This window comes from Halyomorpha halys, unplaced genomic scaffold (genome assembly GCF_000696795.3).
Source record: "Halyomorpha halys isolate HHAL.00 unplaced genomic scaffold, Hhal_1.1 Scaffold667.1, whole genome shotgun sequence".
Classification (NCBI taxonomy): domain Eukaryota; kingdom Metazoa; phylum Arthropoda; class Insecta; order Hemiptera; family Pentatomidae; genus Halyomorpha; species Halyomorpha halys.
Genome location: NW_027114120.1, coordinates 429,348 through 441,799, shown reverse-complemented (window position 1 = coordinate 441,799; position 12,452 = coordinate 429,348). Strand labels below are relative to the sequence as shown.

Here is a 12,452-nt window from a genome sequence, read left to right as displayed (position 1 = left end):
GGGGTAAGAACGGTGGTGCCTCGGCCAGGGAGCGTGAGTGCCTCTCTGGTAGCTTTGTCCGCGACCTCGTAACCTACAATGCCAATGTGCCTTGGAGCCCATATGAAAATAATGGATTTACCCTGTTGTGATAATTTTAAAAGAAAAGATTGAATTCTTATAATGAGTGGCTGTTCGGAATACATATTTTTTTAAACTTTTTAGAGAGCTCAATGAATCTGAGATCATTACAATAGTCTTATGAATTATTGAAAAGCAAAAATGGAGGGCTGATGCTATCGCGTGGAGTTCGGCGGTATATACTGAGCATAACTTATGTAATTTAAACTTGTGGGTTGAATCGTGAGGGACGAACCATCAGTGTATATTTAAAAAGTAATCAGGAATATTTTGTAGAAGACGCGATAACCGTTCTTTATACTTGACAGATGTGGTCTTATTTTAGTACATAAGTGACAGATGTAGAATTGTTACAGGTTGTTTTAGAGTCCAAGGTGGGTTCTGAATTTCAGGCTTCATTATCGGAATCGTCTGAAGTGTAGAGATAGCCAGAGTGATTCTTTCTGCCAGAAAACACTAAACAGCTCTATTGATGTAACATTATCAAAGGCACAATTGATATTATAATAATAATATTTATTTGAAAACTTAATTCGCCAATAGATGCGCTGGCACTTGGGAAGTTTTATTATTAAAGTTTTATATTAAACATCATGTTTATTAGATTTCATTACAGTACTATTGTGCAACCAATATTTGCTTGATAGTTGGTAGTACCTCAGCAGCTAACTGCCTCTATTATACACTATAATATAGATACATGATAGTGGGCTGTTACAGCTCATGACGCCAACCTTTCATATAATATAAAAACCTTTGTATTTACTATTTATTATTTATTTGTAGTGACTTTTTTTATTTTATCGTCAGTTATTATCATTTATTCAACAGGTTGGTTTAGTGAGGTTATTTTCAATATCAGTGTGTATTTTAATACATTCTCACTATTATGATATTACTTGCACGACAGCATACATCTATTTTTCAAATAGCAAAATTCGATTCAAAGCGAATCGTTTTGCAACATTAAGTTAGAAAATCGTGGAACATAATAATACAAAAATGTATACTAATTCGCTTGAGGGAAGATTTCCTGTAATCAATTAAATCTTATATTTTCGGTCGAATGATTATTATGAACTAAACCGTTAATTAAATTACTTTATGAGTTATTTATAACTAAATTACTTCTAAATATATCGAGAGGGTCAGAGAAATCCTGGCCCTCTAAATAAAATAGTATGAGAATAGAAAGTGGTTTGTTCTCCCCAGTTCCTGAGCCTATCATTGTTACCTTCTACTTCTATAACTAAGTTATCTTTTCACTACATTAGTTGGTGTTCAACTTTGAACGTTTAAACTTTAACTACTGATTTAGCAATATAATAGTACTAATTAACCTTAGAATTCCCTAAAAAGCATGAGAGTTCATCCAATTCCGTATTAATCAGGAACAGGTTACATTCCTGCACTGCATGAACGGTTATCATGATAACTGGCTTTCCTCATCAGATCAAGTTTCGTTTCCAGGAGATCCAAGCATTACATTACATTAGCATTGCATTACAAATCAATTAGCAAGGCATCTTCTTGATCCTACACAAATCCTAGCTTAGAATTGATTTGATTTCCCAAAATGTAGTGACCAACAAACAGCACTTGTTTCACTACGAACACGCTTTCAGAACTAGCTATACTCTAAAAATAATATTTTAACAATGACTATTTAACATTTAAGAATACAGATAGATAAATAGAGTAGCATTTCTTTGTATGTGTGCTTTTTTAAAATTATTTATTTATTTATGATGATCAACTCTCTTTAACGAACTCTTTAAATTAAATAAAAAGCTTGTATGTACGCCCCCCTTTAAATTTAAAATACTTTCTTTATTTTTTAATTAAGTTATAAAATTTACATTTTTAAACGCGAATACCACCATATAAAATTTATGCTTTCGATTTAAAAAAAGGTTTAAAATAAGTTAATGGAATATAGAATTCAAAAAGCATTAGTAAATTAGGTAAGTATTTGCAACCTCTAAATTTTCTCTACCAAAGGATTTGGAAGTATGTTCTGGTTTAAAATAATGACTTTTTTTAAAATTTATTTAATATGATTTTTATACTAACCATATAGCAGATGATTTGGATGAAACAAGGTTTGATTTTGGGTCCTGAATGCTGTAGCTTTGATATACTGGTTAATATATGGTTAGTTGGTTGATATTATTGTACATTCCTGAATATGATCTGACATCTAGCGTAGAATATAGTAGCTTTTCACAAGATAAGCTATCAAACGTCGTGCTGTATTAGTCGACCGAAAATGCTCATGGGGAATTTCCCGGTTAAATTGAAATTATAAAACATCCTGGTGGTTCTATTGTTAAAATTGAAATTAATTTTTTAAAATAAAAAGTACTCGCCAATTACAGTTCATTTTTTTCTGAGTTAAATAATGTTAGTGTTTTGTTTTTTGAAACTTAAATAGCAATAGATGTGACCCAGACATCACACAGTGACTAATCCTTCATAATAATTTTATGTCACACAATATTAAAAGTGGTTTCGAGTGTCAACATTTTTAATTTTTTTTTAATGTATAAAATAAGATCTCTTATAAATATTATAAATTATAATTACAACAAACATAAGTTGTACTTGATAAACTAATGTAGTATTCGCAATGGAAAAAAAACAAATAGTGGATATTATTTAACGCAGAATCATTGAAAGGAATTATCACAGAAAAATTCTAATCCTTCATAAGAAAAAAATCAACTTTAGCCAAATTTGATCTGTTAATTTGATGGGGTTCCAATAAATACCGTGTTGTCTGAACGGTACAAGACTTTTGGTTTTGTAAGGTTCCACCGATTTGACGCCAAAAATCACACAAAAAAAATTTACATTTAACCGGCAATATTTTAGGCTATATTACCAATAATTGTAAAGAAAATGTACGTGTACTAATAAGTTTTCTCACTACACACAAGAATCCTTTTCTATTATCTACCGGTAAATATTTATTTGCTCCTAAATGAATGTTAACATTGTTGAGATAATAATACAATCTCCTAGGCTAAAGGGCACAGAGTATTAGGGTTGTTCATATTCATTCTCACTATTTACATTGAGAACAGATACAAGTAAAATATGAAATGAAATGAGAAAAAATAAATAAATTGAGTAAACAAAAAAGTGTAATAAAATAAATAATAATATAAATAAAATAAGGGTGAATATATAATAAAACAAAATTAAATGGATAAATAATATCACCCAGGGATCTCCGCCAGCCCAGATGTGAATGATTATTAGACAGGACTCTGCTATCCCAGCGTCTGGGATGATATGTCATGAGTCATATAATTTGAATTTGAAGTGAGTAAAACATAGATCACAGTTAAATTAAATAAATGTTATGAACTTTTCATAAGGCAGTGATTTATATAACATAAATATTTATAAGTCACTAGAAATAAAAAATGAAGGATGCAGCTAGAAATACATTCTCTGTAGAAAAGCAGATGGTGCAATTATGTGTATAGACAGCTAATTTGAAAGTGGAGAAAATTTTAATACAACAAACTATACGGGAAATGCGTCAGTGAATTGGTGGCGTCAGATTTATTGTTAGATCTTGTTTTATGATTTCATTTTAGACACGGTTAAAGCGTACGTATTACTTGGTTTAAGAAGATAACCTTCAAAATATACCAGCATAAACGGATAAACAAATATCGAAAAGTAAATGCTTTATCTTAGTATTGTTTTTCCCAGACACGTACATAGGGCAAAATTGAATAATTACCTAGCCTTGATCTTAATTTTAGAGAAAGGTAGAGACAGTTGGATGGACTAGGACACAAAGCAGCGGTCGATAGTACAACCTTTCTCTCTTGGCTACTTAGTTAATAGGGAAAGGTCATGTCAGGAATACCAAGTCTGACATTCTAAGCTTTTCCAGCCATCGCTAAACGGAAGTAGGTTATATGCTTAATTACAAGAACCGGCCAAGGTTGTCCATTTAGACCATAAGAATTAAAATTATATCAATATTTTGTCGTTTAAGCATTGATATAGTGCTACCCTGAAAGCGTTATACGATTAGAACAAATGGTTCATTATAAAGACTTTTTAAAGGAAGAAAAAATAAATTATACAGGTATCGTGTTATTGCTGAAAATAATGGCTGAGACAAGAAGTTTCCATTTTCACGCTACTTTCCCGTTTCTAGCGTATGGAAGAAGACTTCCACATTGTTGGAATATTTAGAGATGAGATAATCAGCAGACTTTCTTTCTTATGGCTTTTATCCTCTAATTTAACGTTGATCGATTTATCAGCCGTTTCATTTTCATCTTTGTCTCCTGCGAAACTTGATTTTTTGGCATTTCAACGGTCTCAAGACTTGTTTCGTCGTTTTACAATTCTGGAATGTCATTCCAAAGAATACTGTAACAAATAGGCTTTACAATGGTGCGGTAAGTTCATTTTATTTTTTAGTTGTTGAAACAATGTTTTTTTGAGTTACAAGGTCTCAAAGTTTATAAGCGATCAATATGTTGACGAAACTTGAAAAGAAAGTTTATACACAGTAGGTATTTTTCTTTTACCAATTCAATTCTCATACTAATTTTTACTCCTCTAAATCAATTTGGAAGAATTATAAACCTGTGTTCAAATATTGGGGGAAAAAAATATTACCCACTGAACCACCTTGCTCCCTTAGGGTTTAAGAAACTGATTTAAAATTTGCCTTTACTCAAAAGCATATTTTAATAAATTTGGTAAACAAAATAATCTTCATAACCTACTAACACGTGGATAACCTACGTGAAAACCTACGTTTAATTACATCAATGTTTAGTTTTGAGGTTATTTCATCATTGTTAATTTTATATTTTGCAGTCTCAATTCTGATGTAATTAAATATTTTTTAAACCTATAAAACCTTTTCTTAAAACAAAAAATAACAGAAATCGTTATTGTAGTTTTAATTATTTTTTATGTTTGGTGATGAAACATTACTTTAAATGGTTTCATTTAATTTTCAACCAAAAATTTTATTTATAAATGATTTGGAGCTCATTGGGAAAAATGTTAAATTAGTCTTAGTCAATTTCTGTAATTAAGGCTATTTCGCGATTAGGGATTCCATGCATATTTCATTAATCATCTGTTATTTATAAGCAAAGTATATTTCGTTCCTGCATTAATTATAACCAAAATTTCTTGGTTTCATTGGAATTCTAAACTAACAAGGCCAATATAATTTAATGATGCAAAAACCATGTTTTAAACTATACAAAAAGTTCAATAGAAAAAAGGGTCTGCCATTATCATGTTATAAGAAAATCTTAAAAGATGGTGGTATGAATATACATATGGACGACCTGAAGTTTTCCATGGAACGTGCTCTAAAACATGGATTCGCAGAGAAGATGGCAAGGCGCTATCGGATGCCGTGGAGGCTCTGTGACTACCATATCGCTAGGACGTTAGGCGTCAAAGGATTGAAGCCACCCAGGTTTGGCAGGTGAGAACCTTCAGTCTAGTAACTTTTGTTCGTTGATTAAGAAAAGTTTAATTCAGTCCACTAACGATTCGATGAATCAAAGTAAAAAAAAGGTTTAATGGTACTATTGTTTACATAATCTTTCAGACTAACACATTACTTAATTGAAAACATTTTTTTTTTTAATTCCAACTTATGATTTCTGATAACATTAGTGAAAGTAAATGGATAGTAGGGGTATGTAGCAGGCTACCAAATTAAGAAAGACAGTTTTATCTAATCTACGTTACACATTGATGTATAACATTTTTTTGTCTAGTTCTTTTTGGAAAGGAGAACTGAAGACTAATAAATTTTGATAATTGTTTATTATTTCTTTCCAAAAAAAGTTTTATCTTTCTCCCACTTTCTCCAAAAGATCGCAACTAATGATTAACTGGTAATCTCGGAGCATTTTCCCCATCACATGGACTCTTACCTTCTCTCCCTCAGCTCCACAGTTACTCAATTCCATTTCTGTTTCCCCTTCAATGCTGCAGGGCCCACTCAGAGTGGTCAACTAACAATTTCATACTCTGACCTGTAGTTCCTCTCTAGATCACCTTATATCTATTGATATATCCACCCCGGCTCTTCTAGTTCCATTCGGGACTCCACCTCTCTAGCACTTGTCTCTATAAGATCTTGAGCACATTCCACAAACGAGCGGTCTTTCGGCATTCCCTCCTTCTTCCCCATAACCAAACATCCAGCACCTCATTGAAGAATTTCTGAAAAGAATTGATTAATCTGTATGTCAGATCTACTTGGATACCCTCACGTTCTATAAGAATGAGGTTGAACATGTGCGACATTTTAACAGAGTGTTCCAGAGAGTCAGACATTTTGGTCTTGGCGCTGGGTAGATTAGCTAATCAAATAATATATCTGATATATGGTAGAGGGACCAATAATTCTTTTAATTGGTACCACTCTAGATGGAAAAATTCCTTGATGAATGGGTGAATAATTTTTTTTTTTAAAACGGCTGTACAGTCTGATCAAGAAGTAATTGTTCCCGCCTTTTTTGTAGAAGTGTAAGTATAAAAATTATCTAACTATGAAAAAAAAATATTATATTTCACAATATAAATAAACAAGTACAATAATTTGTTTTTAAATAAAAAAAAAATCTGACCGTTAATAACACAATAATGGTATCAGAATTTGGATCAAATTTAGCACAGTAGAGTTTTAAGAGGTGAAAATTATCATTATAAAATAGTAATTAAATCAATAAAAATATAATGAATTAGATCGATGCATAAATCCAAGAATTTCTGTCGTAAAGCTCGTTCTATCCAAGAATACTTGCAATGAATATTTAATTTATAATAGTACAGTTTTTACTACATGCACTAAACTACCTCTGAAAAGGGTCAGTTGAGGGTTTATTTACATCTTGAGTAAGTATAGCGATTAGAAATCTGAAAGCTATGAAAGCACACATATAGTATTTAATGATCGATTTTCTTGCTATTTTTGGACAAAAGAACATATAGCTCAAATATGTAGAAGGTGCTGTTATAAATTTCCATTAAAAAAAAAAAACTAGAAATTAAAGTCAAGCTTTGTAATCGAGTTCCTGCCTTCTTGGGCCATTCTTCTGCTATACAATTATATATATTGAGTACTTGTGATAAGTTTTTGTTTCGCTTTCTGAGTAATTTGAGTTCGTAATAAGAATGGTTATGATTTTTAGTTCTTCTTATATTATTTGCTATTCTGAAAACTATAAATTTTACCGCTTGTAGAGATGTGTTAATTATTCCATTATTTATTGACGAAGGATCTTCTCTAAACCTTAAATTTGTTTTATATTAATTATCATGTTCTCGTTGCATCGATATTTAAATAATGGTATGGTCTATTTGTTACAGTGTTGCTTGGAAAGACATTCGGCAATCGGAAACCGATGGAACTTATCCGGAATACGAAGAAGCAGTAAAAGATCTAGTTCCCCAAGAGACAGTTATCGACTGCAAAGACGAAAATGAAACTGCTGATAAATCGGTCAATGTTAAATTTGAGGATAAAACCCAAGAGGAAAGAAGGTCTGCTCATTATCTCATCACTGAATATTGGAACAATATGGAAGGTTTTTTCGGTACACTAGAAACGGGAAAACAGCGCGCAAATGGAGACTTCACAAGACCTGTAGTTCCATTGCCACAGAAGGTATGGCAGCTGAAAACTGAGCCAGTAACACAGGTTTGCTTTAATTGTCATTAGTTATGGCAGAATTGTCTTCTTCTACTTGCTCAGATATCTTCATATTTTATCTGATATTATTTGAATAATGAAATCCACTAATATTTATAATGCTTCTTTCTTAACAGGAGCCAATGTGGACATTCGTGTCTCCTGAGCCATCTGTGATACTGTGTAAGCAGGAATCGAATACGAACAATTTTTTAAGTGGCCCACCGTCGAGTCAAAATGTGACACAGACATAGAGCAAACCAAAAAAAAAAAATTAGAATAAAAATTAAGTGAAATTTTTACTACCATAGTCAGTAATAAACTGCTTGTTATACCAGATCGTATCAGTATTTTAAACCATTAACTTAATACATTCATTTTAATAGAGTTACAACGTAAAAAACTGCAGAATTATAAGTTGTCTTTCTTCTATGGTCAAAAACCAAACTATCTCCTGAATTTTAATCTTAAGCCCTATAAAAAAAAATTCCTAAACAATAATGTTTTTTATTTTTTATTAAATTAAAAATTACTAACAACAAAACTGTCCAACTTTCAATGCTATCGGTTGAAAAATTATGTATCTATTGGTGTGGAAAAACCGTTACTCTAGTCTGGTAACAAACTGGTAGGAGATAGCTACTCCTAAGAGATAGCGATTTAATCTGTCAGGGGACACCCTCTTACGTTACAGATCCATAGGTAAAGAATTCATCCAAGTGTGGTGACAATTTACCTAACGGAGTGCGCTATGATGTAAAATGAATTCTCCCGGACGAGTATGTTTCACGGTGCAGCCGGCATGGTACATTTCATTGACAAGAATTTCGGCCAAATCTCCACATGAGGCGTTTCTGAAATTCCATAAAATGTCAGAATCATCTGAAGCATGTTTGAGGCCCTGAAGAGCAACCGTGTGCTCATTTTCTCTCTTCTTGGAAGAAGAAAAACATTCGTAGCTCGGTGCTTTCGTGTACTTTTGGAAGTTTCTTTCCCTAAAAAAACCAAGAGTTGGCCGATGGAAGTTCCCTTTCCATGGATGAAGGTAGAGAAATATTTCCTAATTATATGAATTTAGCAAATGTTTGTTGGTAGTGGAAGTATTAGAGATGAATTTATGATATACCCTGTCGAACCAAATAAATAATGGGATGTGTCGTGTTATCCTGGGTATTTTATATATACACTGACCGAAGAAAGTATTTGCACACCTGTTTTTTTTGTTTTTTTTTTAAATTAAATTATGGAATAAAAAACCCTATTACTTCAAAAATAAAAAGCATATTTATAACTTAATAACTAAAAGTAAAATTCAAAAGCGAAATTCTTTTATAAAAAAAACAAAAAAAAACATACGTCTCGGCATTGAGTGGAAGAGGTTTTTAATTAAATCCATGTTAATTTGTCCCCACTCTTGCTGTAAAAGATCCTTGAGGTAGTGTCTTCCGGTTATTCAGTGTTTTCGAACAATTTTATTTAAAATATGCCACAAATTTTCAATTATGTTAGTCAGGAGAGTGTGGAGGGATATGAAGTTTTGGCGAACAATAAATATTAATCACCCTTTGGTTTTTTTTGCTGGATGTTTCGGATCATTATCATCATAAAAATATACCATACATAACCTTCTGCATTTAAAATCCCTTCAAGAGCCACGAGATTTCCTACACCATTATAAGCCACGCATCCCCAAACCATTATACTCTCACTCCATGTTTTATAGTACCTGAGACGTTATGCTTCCTGAATTCTTCAGTTTTCCTTCACCATATCGTCTTTCTGCCGTCAGATCCAAAAAAAAAAAATTTACTCTCGTCAGAGAATAAAACATTTACCCCAAAACCGATGGGCTTGTTGATGTAATCCCAAGCAAATCAGAGCTTTTTTTGCGATTTGTTTCACTGATATAAGGTTTCTTTCCCCGACCCTGTTGTATCAGAATGCTCAGAATTTAAAAAAATTCAAATTGTAGTGCTCACACATACCCCAGAAGTCGATTCGGCCATATTAGCTAGGACGCCAGCACTCCTGGATTTTTTATCTCCTCAATTTCAATTTTTCTTTTTATCCTCCCATTTGCTTTCTTTGAACGTCCTTTGCGGCGGTTATTTGCAGTTGTGGCTCTTTCTTCAAGTCTCTTAATTACGTATCTGACGGTAGTAAAATTAATACCTAACAAATCCGCTTTTTCAGCTCCTTGAAAATACCTGTTTTACCAGACAGACTTTACCTGCAATTGGAGAATTGTTATAACTTTAACTGTATGATTGTTACATCATTATTGTACTGTCACGCTTGCTCTTTTATGATTGTAGTTATATAGTGATGGCAGTGAAGCAACTGTCACGTTACTTATAACAAGCATACGCCTTGACTCTCGTACTAATGAACTCTCTTACAATTTCAGTTATTGTATCAAAAACGACTACTATGGTTACAGTCAAGACAACATTCAGGGTAATGTCGCAGTGAGTCTGGTGTAACCGTTGATAGTAAAGTACTGTCAGTGGACTAACTGCCGTATTAACTGCCATGTTGTCTTTCAATAACTACCACGTTAACAGCTACAGTTATTCGCCTAGACAACGAACTGTCGCAACATATTAACCTCACTAAATATAATGAGGGAAAACATTGTTCTTAAACATTCCCCAAAAACTTAAAATTATATCAGGCTCTGGTGCTAAAAAAGAATCCAGAACGGCCCCCTAAAACAAATTTTCCAAAGGTCTTGGATTGTAACAGGCAACGTGAACAAAAAAAAATCCACCCCGGACCTCAAAAATGAATTTACCACGGCCCAAAAATAAATCAGCACTATTTTATTTTCATTCAGGTCTCAAAAATAAATCAATCCCGGGCCAAAACACTCTGATTTTCTGAAATTCAAAGTGTAAGGAAAAATAATAACTTTTAGTTATAGAAAATAATGTCGTAATATCAACTAAAAAAGCTAGCTGGAGGTGTAGTGCGACACTGCACTAGCGTTTCACATATAACTTAAAGCCATTTTACCTGAAATCCCCGATTTCCAAAAGTTACCCGCTCAAGTTAGAAATATCGAAAAATCAGGTTAAATACCCGCAAGACAATTAGCTGATATAACATTAAAAAGTATTTTCAATTGGGGACAATTATGAAATCTCTATCTTATTTATATGATCATAGACTTACAATAACTCTTGGGAATTCTTTGATTAACAAAGAATATTTTCTTTTATTTAACCCGTAATATTATCTGTAAATTATATGACTTTATACATTCCTAGCAAACTTATCAGATGAATGTTGGATTCTCATTTTTAAGCTTTTAGGCACCATTTAAAAATAAAAAAACATTTAAGTATTTCTCGTAATAATTGGTTTAGTTAATGAGATTTGACTAACAAAAAAGATCCATTTAAATAAGAATTGTTCTTTTTTCTCCCTCGCAGAATTTTGCACAGTAATTTAACTGAGCACCGTTTACGAATCCCTGTCAGGGACGGGAAATGGAGCTTACTCCCTTTCTTGTCTTTGTAGGCAATCTCTAATCATTGTTTATTAATTTTTTGATTTATCGTAGGTATGTTGTTATGATTTTATTTTGAAGGAGGCTAATTATTTCATAAATATATACAATTGTGTCATTATTGATGTTTTAAAATTTATCAATTTTGTTTTCACATCTAATTTATTGACCCCTGTAACTATAGCATAGCATTCATACCATCTACGATACCTTGAGATTCAGTTTTATCCATTTGGAAAATAGAATGTAACTTGGTTTTCCTGTTATTTGGGTCCAATTAAATAGAAAATATTAAATTAAAAAAAAATCTTTTAGATTTGATATTCAATCTTCATAAAATTATCCATCTGTTCATATTATGAACACTGCTTAAGTTATAGTAAAATGAAGGAAAACATGCTATAATAATATATCACAATTTATAACGCTATATCTCGAGAATTTTTCTCACCTTCTAGCAATATGGTACCTGAAAAAGGGGTGGGGGCATGGAGAGATTAAACAAGGTTTGTAGTTGAAGGGATCTGGAATCGGACACCGGAGGAAATAAGGTTTCCAAGCTGTCGTCGCGCCTCAACCCAGTTCCTCCGGCAAACTCCATTTAACTTCTGATAGCAATCCTCTCCGCAATGTAAACTTATTATAGACATGTTTTACCAGCAGATGTTTTCTCAAACGTTTTCTTCTCTTGGATGATTTCTAGGTATTTTAACATGCATTTCAATTTCAGTAATTTCTATATATATATTTTTTTTATTACTATCAATTTTCAACTACCAAACTACTCATCTTTTACGTAGTGATATAGTACTTTGAACCACCATTCGAAATAACAAATGATATCAAAACCATAGGTGATAGCTTTTTCATAACCTGAAAAACCAAACGAAATCTACTTGTCCTAGTGCTCCCAACGTAAATTAGCTTGAAATTAACTGATAAAAAATACTAAAATTGCGCCGCATAATTAAACAATGAATACATACATAAGTGAGAATGGGTACAAACGGCAATAAGGGATATCAAACTAAAATAAAAACACTATACAATATGAAAATGTATAGTAAATGAATCAAGAAACACTTGTTTTCTACACCTATTAATGAAAATGTAATA

General features: G+C 32.2%; 1 protein-coding gene across 2 annotated transcripts; it reads left to right on the top strand.

Annotated features, from left to right (window-relative positions):
• Positions 1–5,234: 5,234 nt before the first annotated feature.
• Positions 5,235–8,162, top strand: LOC106685176 (uncharacterized). 2 transcript variants are annotated; one of them, XM_014427731.2, is made up of 3 exons: positions 5,235–5,605; positions 7,504–7,801; positions 7,963–8,162. In XM_014427731.2, exons 1-3 carry the CDS (start codon positions 5,346–5,348, stop codon positions 8,077–8,079), a joined length of 675 nt encoding a protein of 224 aa, XP_014283217.1. In that variant the 5' UTR covers positions 5,235–5,345; the 3' UTR covers positions 8,080–8,162. The 2 variants fall into 2 exon arrangements, with proteins under 2 accessions (XP_014283217.1, XP_014283216.1); XM_014427730.3 differs by having other exon boundaries at positions 5,236–5,605; positions 7,504–7,834.
• Positions 8,163–12,452: the final 4,290 nt, after the last annotated feature.

What these genes read in the sequence shown, in the direction of transcription:
- LOC106685176 (XM_014427730.3), top strand. Translation starts at nt 5,346, where the DNA reads ATGATGCAAAAACCATGTTTTAAACTATACAAAAAGTTCAATAGAAAA. An exon ending in AAGCCACCCAGGTTTGGCAG is followed by an intron (nt 5,606 to 7,503) that starts GTGAGAACCTTC and finishes TATTTGTTACAG; the next exon opens with TGTTGCTTGGAAAGACATTC. An exon ending in AAACTGAGCCAGTAACACAG is followed by an intron (nt 7,835 to 7,962) that starts GTTTGCTTTAAT and finishes CTTTCTTAACAG; the next exon opens with GAGCCAATGTGGACATTCGT.